Source organism: Panthera tigris, chromosome F3, assembly GCF_018350195.1.
Source record: "Panthera tigris isolate Pti1 chromosome F3, P.tigris_Pti1_mat1.1, whole genome shotgun sequence".
Taxonomy (NCBI): domain Eukaryota; kingdom Metazoa; phylum Chordata; class Mammalia; order Carnivora; family Felidae; genus Panthera; species Panthera tigris.
The window spans coordinates 30,872,791-30,897,978 of record NC_056678.1 but is presented as its reverse complement, the minus strand read 5'-3'; the positions used below and the strand labels follow the sequence as shown (position 1 = coordinate 30,897,978).

General features: G+C 48.4%; 2 protein-coding genes across 2 annotated transcripts in view; both read right to left on the bottom strand.

Moving 5' to 3' along the window:
* Nucleotides 1–283: 283 nt before the first annotated feature.
* BATF3 (basic leucine zipper ATF-like transcription factor 3) lies at nucleotides 284–12,753 on the bottom strand. The gene is made up of 3 exons (XM_042976459.1): nucleotides 12,609–12,753; nucleotides 9,830–9,934; nucleotides 284–822 (listed from the first exon to the last, which is right to left on the bottom strand). The coding sequence occupies exons 1-3, from the start codon at nucleotides 12,684–12,686 to the stop codon at nucleotides 637–639; spliced, it is 369 nt and encodes a 122-aa protein (XP_042832393.1). The 5' UTR covers nucleotides 12,687–12,753; the 3' UTR covers nucleotides 284–636.
* A 7,732-nt stretch (nucleotides 12,754–20,485) lies between these two features.
* The window catches only part of NSL1 (NSL1 component of MIS12 kinetochore complex), a 57,909-nt gene continuing 53,206 nt past the window's right edge, over nucleotides 20,486–25,188 (bottom strand). The window contains exon 7 of the transcript XR_006214029.1: nucleotides 20,486–20,550. The gene's annotated coding sequence lies outside the window, so the exon portion shown is untranslated. The remainder of the gene's footprint in view (nucleotides 20,551–25,188) is intronic.

The following is a 25,188-nucleotide window of genomic DNA, read 5'->3' as shown; positions in this document are numbered from 1 at the left end:
AGAGCAGTCACGAAAGCTTCCAGAGCCTGGAAGAGAAAATCTGCCTTGACAGTCCAGCAGGGGTGGGGTGTTGACCAAGATGGAGAGCTACCCAAAGCAGGCAGGGGTCACACCCAGCATGACTACCTCGACATCACCCCGGTGGGGTGGCCAGCAAGTTCCAGGCCTCCAAAGCTGTCTCCTGCAGCGAGCACAGATATGGCCATGGGGAAGATGACCAGGAGGGGAAAGCAAGACCCAGGAGCCACAAAACCGTGTGAGGAGACAGAAGATGACCTCTCCAGGACGAGGAAACCTATTTCTAAATTCCAAGAAGTTAGCAAAAGGAGACATCATAACCATTCTTTATTATCCAAATTCTACAGGCAATGATTCTGCACAACACGGAACCTATTAGCTGCCAAAGTGGATTCGAGGTGACTCCTGAGGGTGGCCTCCCTGCCTGGATCGGTTCAAGGCTCTGAGAGGTGCCGGCGGGAGCGTCATGCTGAGCCGTCTGCTGAGGACGCGGCCAGGAGCTCCGAGAAGGGGACCCGGCCACAGGCCCCCCTGTACACAGATGCGGAGGGAACCCTCCTGCCAGGTGTGAAAACGACCAAGGCTCCTCCTTCAGCAGAGGAGGAGGATCCTCGGGCTTCATCGGGGCAGGCAGCCGGCCACGGGGTCCGGCCGCGGCACCGGCACAAAGTTCATGGGGCACAGCAGCAGTGGGCACATCTTCTCGTGCTCCTTCAGTGCCTCGCTCAGCTGCTGCAGCTCCGTGGTCAGCTTCCCGATCTCTCTCCGCAGCACAGTGTTCTCCTGCTCCAGGCACTCATACTCCTGCACAGATAAGGAGAACGGGGAAGATGGTTTCTGCGAGCACCCTCCCTTCGCTTGATGCTTCGCTCTTCCCCAGGAACGCTTCCTCGCTAACTGAGCCCCCTTCCACCGCTCTTAGTGGTTCCTTGTTAGCTTCACGTTTCTCTCCTCCCACCAGGATGCAAGGCTGGTGAGGGTGGGGCTTTGCTTTTTGAATCAGCTTTACTGAGATATGATGTATATCAAATAACACACACCTGTTGTAAGGATGTATATAATTCAATGAGTTTTGGCAAATTAAACATTGGTCAAGAGAACGTTTCCATCACTCCTAAAAGTTCCCTCAGGGCCCCCATTGCAGCCAGCCTCTCCTCCCCCAACTGCTGAGTTGCCTTCTCAAGATCTCTGTTGGGGTCACTGCTGTGGCCCCAGCACCTGGAACAGTGCCTGGAACATAACAGATGTTTGCTGGCTGCATGAGTAAATGAATAAAAATACCCCTTGCCTTGGTTTTGCCCCAACACTCTGTAAAGTTTCCACTAAACCAGAGTGTGCAGAGGCTTAGACCTGGAGGGGGGTCTAGAGACCCCTCAGCCCAACCCACACAATGCAGAAACCCGACATGCAACTTGTGCTGGGCCTTCTCTTCTTCAAAGGGCAGTCCCTGCCATTTCCACGCTGCTCTATTAGAAAGCTCATCTTTGTGCTGATCCAAAATCTCTCTCTCTCCTTCAGACCCACCTATTGGGCTTGGTTCCACCTTATGGAACCACACAGAGTAAATTCAATACTTTTTCAACATCACAGTTCTTGAAATATTAGGAGACAGCCCCATACCACTTCCCCTTAGGTATTCTCTCAGCTCAACTGTCTCAGGTCCCCTGAGCTCCTTGGGTTTTAGGGCTTCTGGTCCTTCTGCCCTCCTGGAGGTCATCCCAATACACACTGCAATGTGCCAGGATCTCAGAGAAAAATGCCATACCCAAAACAGTGCATGATTCTGCAGGTGGCCTGCCCATGCAGAGGGCAGATGCTTGGAGGTGGCCCACCCTGGGGCTGGGCCCAAGCCTGCAGCCCCCTCACTCTGGGGATTCTCCCTGAGCTTGCAGAGAGGTGCAGGCTTTGTCTGCATCTACTGCTCCTCTGTCTACATCTGGATGATGACCGGTGTTCTGGAGATGAAAGGTGTGGGCTCTATATCCACTTCTCCTGACTTTCACCCTGTTCACTTGGCATCTTCCAGGTTAGCAAAGTCTTTCTGAATCTTAACGTGTCAGCTCAGGGATCACGATGCCACAAAGCTATAAGCTGTCCATTAGCTTGATGAGCAGGTCTTCCTTATCTCCATCCAAGTCATTAGTATGTTCTATAGCATAATTCTCAACCAATGGCAGAGCCCTAGGGCACGCCAGTAGAGACCATCTCAAAGTTGACAGTCTTATTTAAATCTGGCTGCAATGTTGTTTACCATGCATTTCCCGGGGTGGGGACCCAACCTTACTAACCATCACATCTCTTCTCGTACTAGTAACTTTTTTAAAATGTCACTAAAAACGTCTGTTCTTCTTACAGTTCCCTAAAGCACACACAAATTCTCAACTCTGCCCCTTTGCTAATGCTGTTCTCCTCGACTGGACTACCTACCTCCTTTTCTGTGTGGGCCCAGCTCAAGCCTAACACCTCCAGGAAGGCTTCCCTGAGCACAGCACCTAATGGAACCACATCCCTCATTATTATGTGTTCTATTCAATTTTGTATCATATTCAATCTTACTTATACTAAATAAGGTCTCTCCCCAAAGATCAGAAATGTAAGAGCCTCTGCTACCCTCTGCGGTAGCCCCACCTGATGGGCCACAGTGCCCAGTGACTCCTCAGCCCCAGTCCTCTGCCTCCTTCTCTCACCTGCTTCCTTCCCCTCTGTAGGTGCCAGAGGGGCGGCACACACAGAGGCCATCTGAGCCTTCCCCAGGCAAGCCCTCAGGATAGTCTGGAATACTCTCCAAGGCCACCAGCTGCACCCCTTCCTCTCGCAGGTTATCCTGGTCAGTCTGGTTTCACTAGCGCACAGGCCCCATTCTGCCCTCAGCCCTCCTCCATGCCTGTCAGCTCCCCTCTGGCCTCTGACAAACTCTAGTCCTGGAGCCTGAATTCAGTCTACAAAGCAGCAACAAGCCCTCTGTGGGCAAGGGGAGGGAAGACAGGACAGTCATCGTGGGAAGCCTGCCTGCAGCAGCAGGCTGACTGGCTGCAGCTCTGCGAGGCACACGTACACACATGCACGCAGGCACACACGTGCACGCACACGCATGCATGCACATGCAGCACAGATGCACGCACGCACACGTGCACATGCACGCACACACACGTGCATGCACACACATGCACGCACACACAGACACACACACACACACATACACGCGCACATGCTCCACCCTGCAACTGGAAATGCTCTTCACCTCCAAGTAAAATGGAGAATAGATGCGAATGGTTCCAATGAGCTAACATTTAAAAGAATTTTTTTAATGTTTAGTTTTGAGAGAGAGACAGAGTGTGAGAGGAGGAGGGGCAGAGAGAGAGGGAGACACAGAATCTGAAGCAGGCTCCAAGCTCTGAGCTGTCAGCACAGAGCCGGATGCGGGGCTTGAACTCATGAACAGTGAGAACATGACCTGAGCCGAAGTCACACGCTCAACCGACTGAGCCACCCAGGCGCCCCTAATGAGCTAACGTTTTAACTAGATTCCAAAACATAGGAAGATCACTTGCCGTGGCAGAACATTCCAAAGTGTCCTTTTGTATTGTGGCAGGACGCTGTGAGCTTCTGAGTTTTAGCTCCAGAAGCCATGAAGGGCCATGCTGCCTAAAGTCTTCCCGAGGTACAGCTGCCTCCTCTAAACCCCAGCCCAGCAGCCCCCTCATCCGCCTTCTCTGCAGGGACTTTCTCTTTTGGGATTTGACTTTTACTTCTAAACCTGCTGAGGGACTTTCATGGAGCTGAGAGAATAAAAAGAGAAGAAGTCAAGATCTCCAGGTGAGGCCAGCTCAAGAAGAATAAAAGTGGGTGTTACTCATAAATTAATAAATAAATAAATATTTAATAAATCAATAAATAAATATTGAGCAGGTGGAGAGGAGGTATGAGAATGCAGAGAACAAAGGGGAAAGAGTAACACCCACTTTACACGGAGAAGAAAGTACTTGGACTTGACATACGTGAAAAATAAGCAAGAACATTAGCCCATCGGTTATTTCCAAAAGATCAGTTTAGCTCAAATCTTGCTGACTTTCGAGCCTTTTGCGCAGGAGGGTTGGAGGTCACTGCGCTGCCTTCCCCGGCGTTTCGCAGGACACAGTCGCAAAGCAGAGACCTAAACATTCCCGGCGGCAAAATCTCTGCAAATCCCAGTTCTGCCTCAGAAATGAGACTGTCTGAGGCAGCCATCCTCAACCAGAGCAATCCCGGTGGTCCCCGGGGGACAGGTGGCATGTCTGGAGACAGCTGGGTTGTCACAACTGGAGCAGAGGGCGCTACTGCATCCAGTGGGTAGAGGCCAGGGGTGCCACTCGACAGCCTACAGTGCCCAGGACAGCATGCCCCCAGACAAGGATGTATCCAGCCCCAAATGTCAGTAGTGCCAAGGCTGAGGAACCCTGGTCTGGGCATCTAAGAGAGGTTGATTGGGGAGTGAGGGGCTGTCTGGGGGTATCCAGGGTCCAGGATTAAAAAAAAAAAAAAAAAAACAACTGACAAGCTAATGTGGGTACCAGGAACCAGAGAGGAAAACAGAGGCAGGAAGTAAATGAGGGGGAGAAAAAGGCCATCAGGAGGGCACAGCCACACACAGACCCCATTTCACAAGCGAGGAAAGTGAAACTCTGAGAGGCGCAGTGACTTTTCCAAGGTCATGCAGACTTGGAACCTGATTTCAAGGTCAAATGCAATCCTCAAGCAAGGACAGCAATTGTGCTTTCACTTGGCAGTGACTGGCCCCAAATTTCCCCGTGGTGGTTACTGGCAGTAAAGGGCTGTAAGGGCTCAGGATTTTACAATGAGCCTATTCCCAAGCCCTAGGTTGATCTCCTTCCCAGAAGAAAGCTAGTGTCATCAGGGAGGGCCGTACAAATTAGTGTCATCATCAGTTTCTAAACCAAGGAGGGACTGACATGAAGCATTCTCTTAGAATATGCAATATCTGAAAAAACCGTGGCAACACAGACCACAACCAAATTGCCTAAGAAATCCGTCAGTTGGTGACATTTGGGGTTCCTGAGGATGGCATCGTTTGCCTTCCTTTTCTGACTCAACGTTCTTTCTCAGTCTTACACCTTCAGATGCCTGGCTCGAACCAGTCTGACCCACTTCTGAGACACCTTTTGGCTCGTCGTTGAAAGCTGGACCGTTCACTTGGGTCCCTATTTGTGAATGTGGACTCAGGCGTGTGCCTAATGTTCAGAGATGAATAGAGGCTGAAATCCCCATGAGAGGTGTAAGCGCCTTGACAAGATGATTTGAAAAGCCACAGTGAGCGCTGAGGCACACAGACACACGTTAGGAACAGCTTCTCGTCACCACAGTCGGGCTTCCAGCAACCACCTCGCTGAGGGGAAAATTCAGACTGAAGAGTGACTCGAGCCTGTCCCTGGCATGGCCCGCTCCGGCTCTCCCAGCCCTGCCCTCCAGGGAGGCCCAGCCTTGATGGACTGTCCTCCAGCTTTGCAGACGGAGAGCCGGGAGAGGTGGGAGGTGGCCCAGAGGCTTCTGGGAGCTGGGACTGGAGGAGGTTTCTCAGGGTGTTGGAGGTAAGAGAGACTCCAGTGAGCGAACAAGGTGGGCAGGAGAGAAAGGTGGGAATTTTAAACGAACTCTAAATACTCCCCTTCGTGGTATTCAAGAAAGGCAAATAAAGATCTCGAGTGACTTTGAGATATGCAGCAATGCTACCCCACAGTATGGGAGGAAGGACCGAGTAAAGCCCTTTTCATGGGCTAATCTCCCCAGGGAGTGACAGGCAGCCACGGCTACCAAGTGCTGCTTTCTGCACCCCTTAGTGTCTCCTAGAGAGGGGCCTGGTCCCAGGTTTGAAGAGGCTTCTGAGAAACGTGTCCGGCTCTCACTTTCCTGTCCTTCACGTGGCCTGGAGCCCGAGGGGGCCTGAAGGGCTCTTCTGCCACAACCCAGAGCAGCCTGCTAGGTGCTCTGCCCTCAGCTCACTCACCGGAGCACAACAAAGCTATTCTTTACCGCAGTTTTTAACCAGATACCCCACCCTCAATATGTAGACTTTTTTTCAAAGTTAAAAAAGTACTTTTTTTTTTACTATATTTACTTTTGTTTTTTTGTCTTGTTTTATTTTATTTTGTTTTGCTTTGTTTGCCCTGCAGAACATAGACCCCCACAGCTGTGCTGCCCTCCATGGGAGGAATTAACAGCGGAGACAGAATTCATGTGCTACCCTTCGGTCCAAAGAAGACATTCCTCTTCTACAGTGGGACTGGGATGTATTTCCATTTTCCTGAGCCAGCCACCTGCTCCCCCACACACCCTCTTGTGACCAATAACACATGTGTGTAGCTAGTGACAGTAAAGTTAAGGGCTACAGCTTGGGGATCTGTGCATGGGTGGAGCCACTGTCCTGGCCTCCTTGACACTGTGTTTCTCAGAAAGACTGTCCTTGATGAGGTGATCCGCTAGTGGCACTTAAACCGGAACTACTCTTCGGCTCCACAGAGACAGAGAAGGGAGTGCTCTCCCATGGAAGGGCTGGGTTTCACATCAGTTATTCCCATTTCCCAAAAGAGCACCTGGCACAATTGGTCATGTGACACAGTATAGGGACAGCAGAAGAGGCTAGGTGAACAGAAAGGCCCTCCACAGTAAAAGGGCCTCCCAAAGAGGTCGACATCCATCCCCTGGAGCCTGTGAATATGTTACCTTACATGACAAAAAGAACTTTGGAGGTGTGATTAAGAATCTGAACTTGGGGAGGGGCGCCTTGGTGGCTCAGTCAGTTGGGCGTCCGACTTCAGCTCAGGTCACGATCTCACGGTCCGTGAGTTCGAGCCCCGCGTCGGGCTCTGGGCTGATGGCTCGGAGCCTGGAGCCTGCTTCCGATTCTGTGTCTCCCTCTCTCTCTGCCCCTCCCCCGTTCATGCTCTGTCTCTCTCTGTCTCAAAAATAAATAAACGTTAAAAAAAAAATTAAAAGAAAAAAAAAAGAATCTGAACTTGGGGAGGGGCATCTGGGTGGCTCAGTCGGTTAAGCATTCGACTCTTGATTTCCACTCAGGTCATGATCTCACAGTTCATGAGTTCAAACCCTGTGTCAGGCTCTACATTGACAGCATGGAGCCTGCTTGGGATTCTCTGTCTCCCTTGTTCTCTGCCCTTCCCCAACTCATGCGTACGTACTCTCTCTCTCTCTCTCTCTCTCTCTCAAAATAAATAAATAAACATTAAGAACAAAAAGAATCTGAACATGAGGAGATGATCCTGGATTATGCAGGTGGACCCAATGTAATCATAAGGGTCCTTATAAGTGAAAGGAGAAGTCATGAGTCAGATGACAATGGAAACAGTATCAGAGTAATACAGCATGAAAAAAGCTTAACTAGCCAGTGCTGGCTTTGAAGGTGGAAGGGACCACAAGCAAGAGAACACAGAAGCCTCTAGAAGCCAGCAAGGGCAAGGAAATGGATTCTTCCCTGGAGCCTCCGGAAAGAAGACAGCACCTCTGGACACCTTGATTTGAGCCCCGTGAGACCCATTCCAGACAGATGACGTCCAAAACTGTAAGATAATAAACCTGTGTTGTGGTAAGGCAACCAAATTTGTCATAAATTGTTACCGAGGCCACCGGAAACGAGCTGCTTTCCTTGAAAACTCCTATGCTTCCCAAAACAGAAATGAGATCTTACTCCTCTCCTTGTGACCCAGCAGCAAGGCCTTGGCCATGGTAGAGCTTCACAAATATTTGGGGAAGGTCCTGTCCAAGTCGCTCACTCACAACCACACACATAGTTACTTGGGACTTACAACAGAGTGTCCCCTAGTGTTTTCTTAAGTGAATGCACCTGGCTTGGACGAGAAGCTTCTTGAGGGGAAGAACCCTCGCTGTTCGGCTGGCGCATGCGGTCTGAACACAGGACCATGCACTAACTGAGCCGAAAGTGCCCTCTGGGGTTATCTGGTAACACGACGCTAGACCCAAGACTGCTTCGGCAGCAAAGGGGAAGGAAGAAAGCAGTTAAAGGACATTCCAACCCTTCTGTGGGAAGTTTCCAGGATTAATACAGGCTGGGAAGGACCTTCCCTGACCCTCATCTGAAGACCCTCTCTCTTTTTAGGGCCCAGCCTTCCTGCTCTCGGGAAAGAGTCTAACGTGTCATTTATGCCCACTGTGAATTTATACCAGTGGGTCACCTCTCCCTGGAGTATGTGCATCCTCAATCTGTTCTCGGTTCACTGTGAAAGGGTTTCCAGAGATTGCTGTCCTCCCCCCCCATTATACCTCAGTCAGCTATGCCGTCAGTGCCCCCAGACTCGCCTTGTGGAGACAAGCTGTGGCAAGAGAGCAGGCGGGGAAACGTTAAACTAAAATCCCCAATTACTTGCACCAACTCTGTGTATAGACGAGAGTTCAGAACTGTCACCAATTCTTTGCACAGGGCCTCGGATGCTTGCGAGGCCAGTTCCTGATATGGGGCAGTTCCCAATCCTGGCTATGGGATTATGTGGGATAGAGAGTGGAGGGCAATGGAAGAGTTTAGGATAAGTCCCAGGTTCCTGATGTGGGTGATGAGAAAGGTGGTTAGCTCTGTTAACTGCAATTTGAAGACAGCGAGAAGAGAGTCTCAGGGTGAACACACACTGTCACAGCCATGTTGCATCCAAGCAGCCTACAGCAGACCCACCTGGAGACATCTAAGCAGACTTTCGAGATATGGGGTCGAGGGCCCGCGACTGAGGTCTTGCCTGGAGTAATCAATGTGGGCAGCTGATGCTGAGAGAACAGATTAATAGATCAAATCTTCCAGGATGGGAAGGAAAAAGGGCAGAGTCTGAAAGCCCAGTCAACACCAACATTTAAGAAAACAGGCAGAGGGAGAAAAGGTAGTGAAGAAACTGAGAAGAAAGGTGGTTAAGAGGGTCAAGTGGAAGTGTGGTCTTTTGGAAGCTAAAGACCTTGAGGAAGGTGTCAAGGAGGGAAGGGTTAGGGAGCCTGGGTGGCTCTCAGTCGGCTAAGCATCTGACTTCGGCTTAGGTCACGATCTCATGGTTCATGGGTTCGAGCCCCACATGGGCTGTCTGCTGTCAGCTCGGAGCCTGGAGCCAGCTTCAGATTCTGGGTCTCCCTCTCTCTCGGTCCCTCCCCCGTTGCGCACACTCTTTCTCTCTCTCAAAAATAAACATTTAAAAATCTATTTTAAAAAAAGGACAGAGTCAATGGTGTCAAATGTTCCAGCAAGGTCATGGTTGATGAGACTAGAAACAGGCCTCTGGATCAGGCAGTGCCAGGGCACTAGTGGCCTCAGTGGGAGCAGCTTCCATAGGAAGGGGGTGTGTGTGTGTGTGTGTGTGTGTGTGTGTGTGTGTGTGTATACGTGCAGGCACCTTGGGTGGGGAGGGGGCGGTAGAAACAATACCACATGGGACTGGAGAATAAATAGAACTGAAGACATGGAGAGAGCAGGTCTCTTTTTAAGGAGCAGGGAAGTGAGGAAGGAAAGAAATGAAGTGGGGTGGTAGCTTGAAAAGGAATTGGGATCAAGAGGAAGTTTTGTTTTATTTTGTTTTGATTTATAATGAAAGAAATCGAGAGTGAGGAACAACTGGTGGACGAGGGAGAAAGCAAGATGTCGGCGAGTGAAGAATCAGAACACTGGGCTGAAGGACGCAGCGGAATTAGACTTGTGTGTCCAAATCGGTGATGACCAGGACATGACCTTGGGGCCGCCACCACAGTGCAAGGACAGAAGGTGGCTCCTCTCCGTGGCCTTAATGTGGCTCTGCCCCAATCACAGGCTCACCTCATGGAGTTTGTCAGCCTTCTGGGTCTGCTTCTTCCGACTTCTCTGAGCAGCAACTCGGTTTTTTTCTCTCCTTCGGACCTTCCGGTCATCGTCCTCCGGACTCTAGGGGGAAATGTCTGGTCAGGTGCGCTGTCCAGGCCCCTTGCCTCACCCTCCTCAGCCTTGCCTCTTTCCTCTGCATGGCTCATGGAGCTTCACCGTTTTACCTGCAGTCACAGCAGAGGACCTGCTGCTCACCGCGTGTCGTGGCTGAGCTTAGCTGCCAACCCCCATGACCACCCGGACAAATGTGTGGTGTGACCGCCATTTAACAGACGAGGAATAAGAAACTCAGAGAGGTTAAGGAACTTGCTCCAGGTATAACAGCTAGTAAGTGGGTAAGTGGGAAGTGGAACTCAGGTCTGTTGGACTCCAAACCAACGTTCATAAACCTCTACCCCACAGGGTGTGTGCCTGGAAGAGGTGTGGTGGCAACGTTGTCCATCTGAGGACGGGAAAGGCAGACGGCATCTGCTATCTGGAAACTGCCACGTGCGAGGTCTGACGCCACCACACAAACAGGTACTTCGACGCGTGCAAATCACATCACACTTGTAACTACTTGCAACCACACAACTCTGCCAACACACCAGATGATCTTAAACACCACAGACAATATGCTCATTTGAACAATGCTTGATGGCCATTTTGTTCCACGGGTCAGAGTGAATCAGAAAGCAGACTGATGATGTGTCTTGAGAGCTCTTAGCGCTCTGTATGAGATTAACCAAACCGAGTTAAATCCTTTAAGAGTTATCCTGAAACAGGCAGCCTCACAAAATGCACCTACCAAGGTAAAAACATCTCAGTTATAGAAAAAACATGGAGAAGTAGAGACTCTTTGCCTTCCAGAACCCTGTGAGAAGGTACCAAGCGGGGGGAGGGGGGGGAGTATGCTACCTTTAAACAGTTTAAAAGCTAAGAGGTTAGTTAGTAGGATACAAACACAGGAAAGCTACTCAATTATTAATATTATTGGGAAGCAAATATTAATATAAAATAATGGGTAACTGCAGTTATCATTTTATATGGTCTTGTATTCCAATATGAGAGACATATGTTTCCCCCCAAGTTCCAGTGGGTAAAGAATTTCCAGTATATGGAAGAATCTAAGTCTACAGAAGGACACAAACAACATACATAAATAATATAACAAATGGACGCGGTCTGAAGGTAGTGCTTAAGGGAACAGGCACAAGGGGTCAAAACATAGTTTTTTAGAGGCAAAGAAGTCTTGGTAAACATAACCAGAACACCACATGGGCAAAATGTGGTGTACAGGACAGACTTTCAGCTTAGAAATACGTGGCTCCTGGTTTTGTCTCTTGCTGTCATTATAGCCTGGGGGAAAGGGCTTACATTCTCTGAATGTTCAGTTTTCTCATTTATTGTAAGTGTGAGTCATTCATTGTTTCACTAAGTATTAAATGAGTACCTGCCATGTGCCAGGCACTGTTTTAGGCACTAGAGAGACATGCCCTGAACAACTGATGGGTAATCTCTGCAGCAATCATTCTAACAGCCTAACGCCTGGAAGGAGCATAGGACAAAATGAGATTTTATCCTAAAGCTCCCAGCACATGGTACGCCCTCAGCAACCTCTGTAGAGGTCGCTGCTATTTTTGAATTCCCCATAGTGCTTGTCACCAAATCACGCCTTTTTGTCCGCAATCAAAAAGTCACAGGGCACAGGGAAGCAGCCTGCGTCCTGCCCTCTGGGAGGGGACACTCTATACCTATCCGTATGCTCACATCTGACAACCCAGCAGTAACATTTAATCAAAACAGAAAGGAGAGCAAAGTGTTGAGACAGCCATCAACTATTAACCATATCTTAATCCTCATAAAAATCACGAGAGGTTATTATTATATTCATTTTACAGGTGGGGAAACTGAGGCTCGAAGATGTTAAGCCAAATGCCCGAGGCTACTCAGCGTGGGTGTGGTAAAACCGAGGTCCAAACTCAGCAATGTGTGACTCTTGAGAGCCACCTGATGACACCGTGTACCAGGCATCAAACTGGGAAGGGGAGCATAACAATGAAGACTCCGTCCAAGGCAGTTGGGTGGGAAGTTCTCTGATGGCCATCCCCGCGGGCAACCTCGTCTCAGTTTCCTAAGTACACAGTTGTAAACGTGGCCTAGGACAGCACAGAGGACTGGATGGGGGCCGAGGGGTTTCCACCAGCGCTGGGGCTGGAGTCCGCCCACTGCGGGCCCCCACCCCGCACCCTCAGGCACGGGTCTTGAGTTCCCCATTCGGACCGTAGATGTTGGAAGTGCCTGGACACGAGCTGCCCCTTCGGGCTGAATTTCCCCTCTGCGCACCCTGGCGCCCGGGAAGGGCCACGCGCGCCGGCGGTGGGGTGGCAGCGGGCGCCAGCGCAAGGATGGCGACACCGGGACAGCGCGGATCCCACGTGCGGGGAAGCGTGGACCGTGCCTGGCTCCCCGCGCCCTCCAGTCTCTCCGCTTCCCGGGCCACAAGAGACGGGTCACCATTCCGGACGCCGCGGGCACCGTGCGTGAGCGGAGGACCGCCGGACAGAGGCGCACGCCGGGGGGCCCTGGACCCACCCCGCGCCCCCACTCCTGCTGGTCGCTGGCTCCCGCAGCGCCTTCCACCCCGACACTCAGCGGTCACCACTCCGGAACCCCAGACCCACCCACCTCCGCGTGCCCCTCGGCGCCCCCACCCCCGCAGGCCCGCGGACCTCCCTGAGCCTCCTTCAACTACCTGCGGCTGCGGCTGGTTCCCGGGCGCCGAGACGCTCCTCTGCAGGACGCTGCCGGCCGCCGGGAGCACTTGCGACATGCCGGGCGCTCCTCCGGCCCGCCCCGCCCCGCCGCGCAGCCTCGCGGAGGAGCGGCCGCGCGGCCCGCCGCCCCCTGCACGCGGGGCGCTGCCTAGCGGCACTCTCTGGCCGCCCGCATCCGCGCGCCCCCGCACCTGCCGGCCGCCGCCCTCCGCCCCGCCCCCTCGGGCTTCCCGCTCTCCCGGCGCGTGCGGCCGCCGCGCGCCGCCAGGGTTTCCCCGCCCCCGGCCCCGGCCGCCGGCCTGCGCGTCGCCGAGTCTGCCCGCCCCTCCCGCTCCCACCCCCGCCCCGTTTCCTCCTCTCCCCGCCCTCTCGCCGCACCTCGGGGTCCCAAATCCCACCCCTGCGGCGGCTTCGCGCCGGGCCCCGGCACTTCGTGGAAGTCACGTGGTAGCTTGGAAACCCGGGAGGGAACGCGAAGCCCACCCACGAGGGGCGACGCCGCGGCGCCCAGGGGTCGGGGAGACGCAGCGCAGCCTTTGGGGTCCTCCGGCCGCTCTCGGGGACCTGGGGCTGCGAAACACAAGGGGGTGGCCTTGCGCGGGGTTGTTAACCGGTCCCATCTCGGCATTTGCCTGCGCACCGGCCCCGCCTCCCCCTCGCGCAGGGGTCACGGTCTCCGGGACTTTCTTCGCGGCGACCGGTCGCGCGGGCGCCACTCTCACTCCTTCCTCAACCCACCGTTCACCCACCTGCGAGGCGCAGCCCAGGGGAGGGACAGCCGGCTTTGCCGGGTCCCGCTGCGCACCCTGAGAGCCGCGGGCACCCCAGGGCCTGTCTGCGGGGGGCATTTGCATCCCTTCTCACCCGCGCCGCCGGGCTGTGGGAGAGCGCGAGGCCGGGCGGCCCCGAGGGTGAATTCCCTCAGTGTGGGATGGGAGGGAGGAGGTTGTCCTGAGAGCGACTGAGAGCGAATCTGCCCCGGTGGACCTCACTATTGACAGGTTCGGGGATCTGAACCTCTGATGCTTTCTTTTTCAAGATGAAAGTGGCAGATGCTCTGCCTACAAGTTAACATGAGTGGATTAGTGCCCAACTGGGGACGGGGTGGAGGTGTGGCGCGTTCCCCTCCACCTGCCTGCCAGGGAAAAGACACAGAGTCAAGCAGTGCTGTTCTTGGTCCCAGCAAAGAACAAAACAAGCGGTTTCGGGTTTGTGGTCTGCACCGAGAAAGAAAGATAACTGCGAACCTAGGTGGGCGGGTGGGAACCAGGACCAAGAGGTCAGATGTGCCTTCCCACTGCGGTCGCCTAAGTCTTCAGGCTCGTGGGCAGCAGCAGGGATGGGGGGCGGGCACTTCTGACTCGCAGTCCCGCGCACGTGGCTCTCCGCCAGGATTTAAGACCCTGGCAACAGCTTTGAGACGCACCTTGAGTGAACTTGACTGCCTGGCTGGGGGCAGGACGATCTTGTCTGTGGGATCAGGAGCTTCCACCAACTGAACACAGGGCTGAGGTGCAAGGCAGCGGGGAGGACTGAGGGTGGGTGCAACGGGACCGTGCCGTATCCCTCATACCATCAAGAATCCACAACGGAGCCATCTCTCCATTCGGTTATCCGCCTAGATTTATCTTCTCATCTCCCGTTTATCCTTTCCACCGTGCCACATAACTCATGGCTGCCCCGGAGCTATTATTCCTTGCAAACCACACGGATACACACAATGTTCCTAGGACAGGGCTCCGCACACCAAGGGCGCAGTAAATGCATTGCGGTAGGTCGACTGGGAGCCTTCATTTCTGGAAACATAAGGACTCTAACAAGATAGGAAAACCTACCGGCCATGTGATCTTTAATTTTCAGAAGTGCTTTCATTCCCCAATGCTGTTTAGGAAGGGAAAGGGTAAGGCGAAAGCACGGACATTTAGGTGCAGTCCCATCCTTCATTCTGGGTATTGCCAGTCTTGTGTTCCCGCGGAGCCACACCGCAGCCTGGGTCAGCGGCGGCTGTGCCCTCCACCTCGCTCCCCACGGAGCCTGGATCCGGGTCCCAGCACACCAGAACTCTTCCTGTAGGCATAGGCCTACTAGCCTACGTTACTCAAATATAAAGGAGGGATCTTGGTTAACCAGTGAGCATTTAAGGAACAGGTCGGTTTCAGAGAATTAAATTCTTTAGTAAAGCCCTGGGATAAGACAACATGGAGAGAATTTTCTGAGACAACGCGACAGGAGAAATCACACTGGAAAGATCTGAACTGTACAAGAATGCTACATTGCTATAGATGAGAGCATGACAATAAATTACAAACAGATGGGGGGAAATGTTCACTACAGTTATGATAAAGGGTCAAAATCTCTACTACATACACAGCCCTTGAAAAGGAATAAGAAAAATACTGAGACAGTCTCTCAAAACCGACCTACACAAGAAGCATGAACTGGCATTTCCCATCAGAGGAAATGCTCAAGGAAAACAGATATAGGAAAAAATATACGTTAGAAAAAGAAACATTTAAAAATATTAAATTAGCAAAATTAGAAGTATCAAATATTGGTGAGAGTGTGCTGAAATTGGTGCCCTCATATTTCACTCGCAAAACAAATTTATTGTAATTTTTAAAGAAACCATGCAATAATCATCACCTGTGACTTCGTTTTCCTCAGAAAACTTCTAGAAAATCATCAGAGGAAGATGATTGTAAATGACTAAAGGGAAAAATACTATATGCACTGAAAGCTCATCATATTTTTTTAAAGTAAAAAAATTGTAAGCAACATAAATGTCCAATTATTGGAGAATGGCCGACTAAAATATGTTTTAGTCATGGGACAGAACAGTATGCATCTTTAAAATTACAAGCATGTGAAAAAAAAATTACAAGCACGTGGACCAATTTGCCACATGGAAGATTTATTGGACATAGGTAATGTAAGAAAAAAAGTCAGATAACAAAAAGTGCAAGTATATCATGTATATAAAAATGTGAGTAAAACACTATTGTTAAAAATGGTTCAGATGAGGAGCACCCGGGTGGCTCAGTCGGTTGGGCAGCCGACTATAGCTCAGGTCATGATCTCGCGGTCTGTGAGTTCGGGCCCCATGTAGGGCCTGTCCTGAGTGCTCAGAGCCTGGAGCCTGCTTCCAATTCTGTGTCTCTCTCTCTGCCCCTTCCCTGCTTGCTCTCAGCCTCCCTCTCTCTCTCTCTCTCTCTCTGTCTCTCTCGCTCTCGCTCTCTCTCTCCCGAAAATAATAAGCAATAAAATTTTTTTTACATATATTAAAAAAAGGTTCAGATGGTAAATTTCATGCTGTGGGGTTTTTATACCACAATGACAAAGTATATGCCTATGAGAAAACATTGGAAGACAATATACAAAACTACTAGCTTTTCTGCTATGGTGGTGGGATTATAAGTAATTTTCCTTTTCCTTTATTTAACTTTTTGGAGAACATTTTATTATGTTAACATCTTAAAACATTTTATATTTACAAGCACTAACTACTGCCTTCCCTGACACTAAGCTCATTTGTCACATCAGAATGCCAACACCTGTTTGGCCAAATGGGATGCTCTAGGAACAGTCTATTTTCTTGCTTTTCTGTAATATTTTCTGGTTCATTTTATTCTAGGTCAGAAGGAGAAAGAACAATGAAAATGAAGGAAAGATAAACAAGAATAGACATTTCAAGAGTCTCCTTTTCTTCTTCTGCCTTTCCTTTTCCTATGTAGTTTTTCCTTTGAACCATGAAGAGAAATGATATGGTTTGGTATTTTCCCGTTACTGCCCCAGTGACCCTGGATCACATCTTTAGCGTCAGGGGGAGGAGGTGCAGGAGATTTCCAGCTCATTGATCAAATTCTCTGGTGATTCACTTCACAAGATGACAGTTCTTTATAGAAACAAGTTGCTCGCATGCTAGAAAACCCTGTCACTACTTCACCTCTGTTCTTCTCTTTTAGGGAAACTGGCTTTCCAGTAACTGTATTTTCCCTGCTCTTTCTCAGAAGGTGGTCTTGTGGGCTTCCTGTGGGGCTAGACAAAGGAAAGTTTAAGGCAGAGCCCCCTGTGTTTACCAGAAATCAGTCATTGTGTCAGGCTGCGTTCTAGGCACTGGGATATGGCACTGGACAAAGTAAACTCAGGGAGTGCATGTTGTAGAGGAGGGAGACAAAGAATAAGCCAAGTGGGGTATTTAGATGGTGGTATGTCCTACAGAGAAATACAAAGGAGGGATGAGAAATAGAGAGTTGTGAAGAAAGCCCAAGCGAGGTTTTCCTGAAGGAGGTGAGAGAGGGGGGCATGTGAGTATGTGGGTGGGATGGTTCAGGCTGCATGAACAGCAAATGCAAGAGCCTCTTGGGAGCATGCCTGACCATTCCAGAAACTGTAGGAGACTGGAGTGCAGTGAGGAAGGACTGCATACCAGGAGATGAGGTCAGAAAGGCAAAGGGCCTGGTGATACAGGGCTCTCTGGACTATTGCCTTTTTCTTGAAGTGAGACGAGAAAACATTGGACTATTAACAGAGGTGTGATATGATCTGACTTAAGGTTTTCCTTGAGCGTGGCATTAAGAACAGTCCAAAAGGGGTAGGGAAGAAACAGGAGGTGATGGCAATAATCCAGGAGAGAGGGGATGAGGGCTAGGAAGATGCTGAGAGCAATGGAGGCCAAGGTACATTTGCCAGGAAGTCATTGTACTTAGGCTTTAAGGTTCCTCACTTGGACAGGCCTCTTTCAAGACCCAGAAGGGGCCCTAGCAATGTGTTCATATGGTAATAGGCTGCAATAAAATTTGTAAACGTGGGATTTTTAAGTACAAATGGTTAAGACCACTATCTCTTTTCGCCCCAACTTCCCCTCGCTCCCTTCATGTCTGGTGATGTTGAACTAGCTGTGTGGGCATCTGGGGGGGGGGAGGGTTGCCAAGAAAGGTTCACCAGAGCTGTATTTCTATATTGGGATATATGTATGTGTTCTGCAGTCATTTCTGTCTAGAGTCATACTCTCACTAGCTATAGGCTTCCAGGAATATCCCTACTGCCCACCATGCTAACTCACCTGAGAAGGTTCTTTGTACTGAGAAATGAACATTTTCACACTGCCCGGCACCAGACCAATGTGGATGGTGGAGAAAGGTTTGAAATGTATGGCCTCAGAAGTGAATCTAGGAAAATTCTTCAGATCAGCACACATGCAAAATTGTAAGCAGGGGACTGAGTTCTCGCATGTCTTGTCAAACCAGCATCCTCTCCTGTTGGGAACGAAATCAACCGTACAGCTTAGAGGATTATAAAATATACCTTAGGGTCTTTTTCTTTGCTAGGTAGTATACTTGATAAAGCTTGATTATAATTTTAATTGCTGTTTGGAAATAAGTTCTATAATATTTTCAATGAAAGTTAGAAAAGTCCAGACTCCTGAGTTGTTCATGTATGAAGGGCACCGTCATTTATCGTTTCTAAATTTATTTATGTATTAAAGAACTGAGAGGAAAAATATATAAAATTCATGAAATGTAAACTAAAGGGGAAAAGGTAAGCAATTAAGATGAATAGAAAACTTTCTGACATCAGAAAGCAAACCGTAAACACGGATTTCAGAGAATGCTAGAAGCAAAGACATCAGAACAGTGTCAGGTGGAGGGAAGAACAGACTCTTGCAGGGTCTGATTATGCCATGATGGAGTACAGCGGACCAAACACACGATGGAATTAACATTTACAATTCTTGCTGTTCTCATCTGAACTACTCACATTGACGAGGATAATGTGCCATTACAGGGGTGATGATTGGTTAACAAGTGGCATCAGTTCTAAGAATATTTAGAATGAATCAGTGGAAAAGAAAAGGAACTGCCCTGAAATATTACAACTCACACATTTAAAAACTTAGAGGTTTTTCCAAATAAGAAAATTCTTTTAAAAAAAAATGACAGTGTGTCGTGAAAGAAGTGTTGTGAGAGAAGTTATCTGAATATTTTTTAAGTCAAATCTTCATCCCCCCCCCTCCCCTGGAAACACTGGATTATCTTTCTACTCTAGTTATAGAAAAACTACATTACAGGATCATTGTCTCATGAAGAGGAGAACAAAGATTATACAGCTTAAAATTGTAAGAAAGGAGTATTAGAGAGGTATGTCAGGAAGGTAATTAATAAACATATGGTATTTTTCTGCTGTTTTTGGTATTTGTCAGATTTTTAAAATTTGTAGTTTGTTGTACATTTTTTCAGAATGAGAAAATTGCTTTCCTAATGCCAGCCAATTATTGTGCAAAGTCCAATAGTGCAACTGGCTAAGAGTCAGCTAGCTGACTTTATAACCTTTGATATTTTTATGATTATAGGCCCTATGTGATAGTAAAATCTAGAACTGATTAAAAAACATACAGAAGAAACCTACTTCGTGTTATCCAAGCACCCATACAGAGATCACTCTGTTAGTATTTTGGCATTATTGTGATGGTTTTATGTGTCAACTTTACTGGGCAAAAGGACACCCAGATAGCTGGTAAAACATTATTTCTGGGTGTTTCTAGAAGAGATTGGCGTTTGACTCAGTAGACTGAGAAAAGAAGATCCTCCTTCACCAATATGGGGACTGTCTAAACCACTGAGGGCCCAAATGCAACAAAAAGGTGAATTCCCTTTCTCTTTTTAAGCTGAGGCGCCCATCCCTCTTCTCCTGCCATTGGACATCAGAGTTCCTGAGCTCTGTGTTTTTGGTCCTTCTGACTCTGGGACCACTTATACTAGAAGCTTTTCACACCACCCCCTACCCCCGGTTCTCAGGCCTTTGGACTCTGACTGAATTATACCACCAGCCTTCCTGATCTTGCCGGCTTGTAGATGGCAGGTTATGGGACTTCTCAGCCTCCATAACCATCTGAGCCAATTCCTATCATAAATCCCGTCTTATTATACCTCTTTCCGTGACAAGAAATATGCGTCTACATCATCATTTTAAACGTGCATAAAACTCCATTGTAGAGATATACCATAGCTGCTCTAGATATCTATTACTCTGTTGTTTTCAATTTTTCCATATGTGCAAACAACATTATTATAAAAATCATTGTCTTAGCCTACCTGCCATAACAAAATACCACAGACTGGGTGATGTAAACAATGTATTTCTCCACAGTTCTAGAGCCTAGAAAATCCAAGAACAGGTGCTGGTCAGTTGGGTTTCTGGTAAAGACCCTCTTCCCAGCTTGCAGATGGCTGTTTTCTCACTGTGTCCTCCCATGGCAGGGAGAGAAAAAAGAGATGTCTCTCTCTTTCTCTTCTTTTTCTTTTTTTTAATTTTTAAAAATATTTATTTTTGAAAGACAGAGAGAGACAGAGCGTGAGCAGGGGAGAGGGAGAGAGAGAGAGATGCAGAATCTGAAGCAGGCTCCAGGCTCCAAGTTGTCAGCACAGAGTCCCACGTGGGGCTCAAACCCACAAACTGTGAGATCACGACCCGAACTGAAGTCTGATGCTTAACCGACTGAGCCACCCAGGCGCCCATCTCTTCCTCTTCTTATAAGGCCACAGGCTTATTAGATGGGGGCCCCACCCTTATGACTTCATTTAACCTTAACTCGCTCTTAAAGACCCAATCTCCAGCTCCAGTCACATTTGGGGCCAGGGCTTTGACCTCTGAATTTCGGGAGGGACACAATACAGTCCATATCAATCCTTACACTCACATATTTTTGCACCTCTCTGATTATGGCCTTAGGTTTAATTTGTAGGAATAGAATTGCTAATCAAAAGGAATATACGTATTTTCAAGGTATTTGACATATATTGCAAAATGACCTTACAATCAATAGTCCTGCCAGCTGTGTATGAAAATCCTACTAGCTAATTAGGGAACTCTTTTAGGTGGACTACAGCTGACTGCTTGTTTCTCGGGTCACTTGTTGGATTCCTGGTAAAGAAGAAAACAAAAAACAGGAACAGATAAATATAAGATGAAGACTTGCCCAAAACAACAGGTCAAGGGTTGTTTTTAGCAACTTCCCTTTCATAGCCCCTTCTAGAAACATCCACTCCCTGAAGCTGTCTCTCAGGTGCCTGGGATTGCCCAAAAGGCGTGCAACCCAAGGTGAAGTTCTGGACTCTGTAGAATCCAAAACACAGCACGATGTTTCACGACATTTCCTCCAGCCAAACTTCCCACCCTGCAGGCTTTTCTCCCCTGCAGCTCTCAGAGAGGAAAAAGACAAAGACAGCCAGCCAAACCTGGGCGTTCGTGTTACCTCTACCGAAGGTGTTTACATTTTAAAAGGAAAAAGCATTGATAATGCATTCACGCAAAGGACGGATTTCAAATAGTGGAATTTTAGGCTCCCTGGCTTTACGAGTGGAAAGAGATTGGGAGACAGTGATTTAATCACACTGTGTTAGGTTATTACCGTCTTACTCCTTTGTGTAGAATTGGCCCTGAAAAAGGAGGGAGGGAAAAAGAAAAAGGCCAAAGGGGAAAAAGGAGGAAAAAGGAGACAGGAAAAGAAGGAGGATAATACTTATGTGGGATGCCAGTGAGTGACCCTAGAAGATTCTGGAAAAGAGGCTGGGAAATTTAAATGACTGGCTCATCATCCTTGTTCTGTCCCTCTGTCTCTCTCATCTCGGCAGTTCTGCCTGCCTCCTAGCCAGTGCTGCCCTGAGCTCCGTCCTCCGTCCTCGGCCCTACTTCTCTCGTTCGGAGTCTTTCTCACTAATAGCTAACGCACTCCTTATGCTTTTATTACATAGGTTTTTCGGCCGTGTACTCCTTGACCACCCCTTCTTATCACAATATATAACAATGCTTTTGGAAGTCACTTGTCCAGAAGAGAATAGAAAGATCACTGCATCTTTTCTTTGATGGGCACTATGTTATTGACAGCTGAGCTACACAAATCACGTGATTCTATAGCGTGGTGTGCTTGCGGCTCACATCCTCAAAATACAGGAGCTCTGGTCAATTCTGTTTCCTATGATTCTCACCAAAAAGTTTATGTGTATATAATTGTGTCAGCTGCATCATCAGGTAAAACCCGGGACAGTGAGGACTTCCTCTTTGACTAGGCATCCATGAGAACCGAATCTTCCACCGTTACACGGCTGATAACTGGAAGACTCAGCCCCCCACTAGGTTGGGCTGAGTATATTTCAAACTTCCACTGCCTGCTTACTTCTGGTGCCAACACCATAGGATACGTTCATATCGCAATAACGCCTGCCCTGCACTTTTGCAGGCCACATCACGTGAGTTGGCACAGTGGGCGTTAAGAGTATCCTGGAAACCATTCCTATACCAGTCTCCTATCCGTAAAAACTCTACTCCCAACGTAAGTGTGTACCACCCCAACCCCCCTTTGCTGTCTCTCAAAAATGCACACCGTCATCCTGGTGCCGCCCGACCGGAGAGGAAATATGTCAGAGAGAAAGCTGGAGTGGAAGGAAACCACAGTCTTGATTAATCGCAGCTAAAATCTCTTTCTTTTGCTGATTTTATGAAAATATGTAACCAAGTGAACATAGTGCCATGACCCCTTCCCGGGCCTTGGAAAGGTCCACGTGATGGGCTCACACTTCACTGGCTTCAAAGTAAATCCATCTCTGCCTCGTTTTTCTTTTTTTTCTAAGTGTTTATTTATTTACTTAGAGAGAGAGAGAGAGAGAGGGTGCTGGCACGCGGGCAGGGGAGGGGCAGAGAAAGAGGGAAAGAGAGGATCCCAAGCAGGCTTCACACTGTCAGTGCAGCAGCAGGCAATTCGGGGCTCAAACTCACAAACCACGAGATCACGACCTGAACCACCCAGGTGCCCTGTAAAAGGCCTTCCTTCTTCTGCTCTTGTGGGCCCCCAGACCATCTAAAAGTGCAAGTTTGCCACGTGACTCTTGCTTTTAAAACCTTTCCTTGTCACCAGGATGTCCTTTGTCACCAGGATGAAGCACTACTCCTCTCGGCTTCCATGGTTCCCTCCATTTCTCTCTAAACTTCTCTTGCTTCTAGAGCCACATCACCCCTTATGCTCATGCAGTATGACTGCTTGCAATCCTCCAGACCATGCCCAGTTGTCTCCAATCTCTGTGGCTTTTGTCTTTCTGCTGCCGTCTTCTTTTTTCCACATACATCCCCTTCTTACCCCTAGCTCAGTTGACTCGATGAACATCCACTCTTCCACAGTATAGCTTAAGCATCTCTCCCTCCACAAAGACTTTCCTTGACAATCAGAATGAACTACATATCTTTTTACTTCTTTATGAAGTTAAAATGTTTACATTTATGTAACAAGTACGTGAATACATTTCCATTGTAAAAAGGGGAGACTCAGGGCGCCTGGGTGGCTCAGTCAGGTCAGTCTGTCGGTTGAGCACCGACTTTGGCTCAGGTCATGATCTCAAAGTTCATGTGTTCAAGCGACACATCGGGCTCTGTGCTGACAGCTCAGAGCCTGGAGCCTGTTTCAGATTCTGTGTCCCCCTCTCTCTCTGTCCCTCTCCTACTCTCTCTCTCTCTCTCTCAAAAAAAAAAAAAAAAAAAAAAAAATTAAAAAAATTTTTTAAAGGGGAGACTCAACCATTATGGATAAATTAAGAGTGAGCACCATCCACAATTCTAGTTTTTAGTTTGGTGTGTGTTTTTCCAGTTCTTATGTATATTAACACCTCATTCCTTATTTACACGTCTTTCTTCCCCTACTAGATTAGAAAACCTACGAAGGCAAAGGCGATGTCTTATCACTCTGGCCCCACTGCCCAGCCCAGTGCCTGGAGGTAGGAATGACCAGCGCTGGAAATGAGAGCATCAAAGCACAGAGAGCTTAAGGAACTTGCCCGGCTTACCCAGAGAAGTGGCAGAGTTGGCATTCAAACTCAAGTAGAACATGCACTCACTAACATGATTAATATTAATATTAATGATTAATCTATAATTCATATATAATGAACACCCAGATTGGGGCAAGTAGTGTCTGGATTAGAAGAGCTGCCCCCAGAGAAGGTCCAGCACCTACCATCACAGCACATTACTGGCTTACATAAGCACCGTGGTAGCATACTTCACACAATAACTGACTGCTTTTTCTTCTGTCCCCCCCCCAATTTTGTTTCCCACAGAACGACATCTAGTAAGAGTGTTTTCACTAGTTATGCAATGCTAATATCTAGTGCAGCCCTAAGTTGTAGCATACCATCAGAATTATAACAGCCTAGTATCTGAAGAGATTACTCATTTTTGTCTTTAAAACAATGAACGAGACATTTGTGACTCCCTTTTTAAAGTAATTTCACTCTTCCTCTACAACCTACTACTATCTACAACTAATTTGTAATTTCCCAGGGGACAGCTCCAGCTGCTTGCTGTGTCTAACACAGGGCTGGGCTCAGAGCACTGGTCACACGTCTGCTGCATGAAGAAACTGTGAGTGACTTCCACTGACAGTGCGGTAGATTTCACTAGAAAGAGAGCGATAGCTTTGCTATTCCCCCAGACACTCAAGATGAGTGACTGGGGTTGTTTCAAGAAATCTTTTTTCTCTCTTAACAATCGCCCATGCTCTTGGCCTCCTTAGAGCTGAAAGAGCCTCCGGTTTGTGTAAAAAGCAGCCCAAGGTCTGCCTCTCAAAAGGAGCTGGGCTAGTTTGTCACTTACCTCCTAGATCCCGGGTACACAAGATTGTGTTAACCTTTATTCTTTATTCTATACTTCTGTTCTGTCGTCATTGGATCTTTTAATTATTTGTCACTTTTTTTTTTTACTCATTAATAATATAACAAAGCGTCTCTAAATTCACCATGTAATCCAAGAGCCAGGACACCGACAATCTCTTTCATTCACTTCTATGCTCCTCCCTATTCTATCCCCTTCCCCCTTCACTATCTTAAATTTTGTATTTATCATTTTTGGGTTTTTTTAATTAAATTTTTTATTTGGAGATATTTTAGATTCGCTTGCAGTGAGATCCCACGTGCCCTTCACCCAGTCTCCTCCAGTGGTAAAATCTTTAATAACTTTGGTACGGTATCACAACAGATACTAACATTGATGCAGTCAAGATAGAGAACGTTCCCCTCACCACAAAGATCACGAGGGTCAGCAGCACCGTCTGTAGTCACCACCACTGCGGTCCCATACTTGGTCCACCCCATCCTTAATCCCTGGCAGCCGCTAATCTGTTCTGTATTTCTATCATTTTGTCATTTCAAGAATGTTGTAAATGTAGTCATACAATATATGATCTTTTGAGACTGACTTTTCTTCACGCAGCATAGTTCTCTGGAGGTTGATCCAGGTTGTTGCCTATATCAACAGTTCATTGTTGTTGTTATTGGTGAGTAGTATTCTATGGTATGGATGTCCCCACAGTTCATTTAATCCTTCACCCATCGGGAGGCACCAGTTCTTAGCTACTATGAATAAAGCTGCTATAAACATTTGTGTACAGGAATTTGTGTGAACATATTGTGTGAAACGTTCAGTTTGTGAACATAAGTTTTCGTTTTCCTGGGAAAATGTCCAGGTGTACAACTGCAAGGTCTTAGAGTAGTTGAGTGTTTAGTTTTTCAAGAACTG

Coding starts and splice junctions, on each gene's coding strand:
- BATF3 (XM_042976459.1), bottom strand. CDS start 12,686: ATGTCGCAAGTGCTCCCGGCGGCCGGCAGCGTCCTGCAGAGGAGCGTC. Junction 9,935..12,608: donor GGAACCAGCCGCAGCCGCAG/GTAGTTGAAGGA, acceptor ATTTCCCCCTAG/AGTCCGGAGGACGATGACCG. Junction 823..9,829: donor AGGCTGACAAACTCCATGAG/GTGAGCCTGTGA, acceptor TTATCTGTGCAG/GAGTATGAGTGCCTGGAGCA.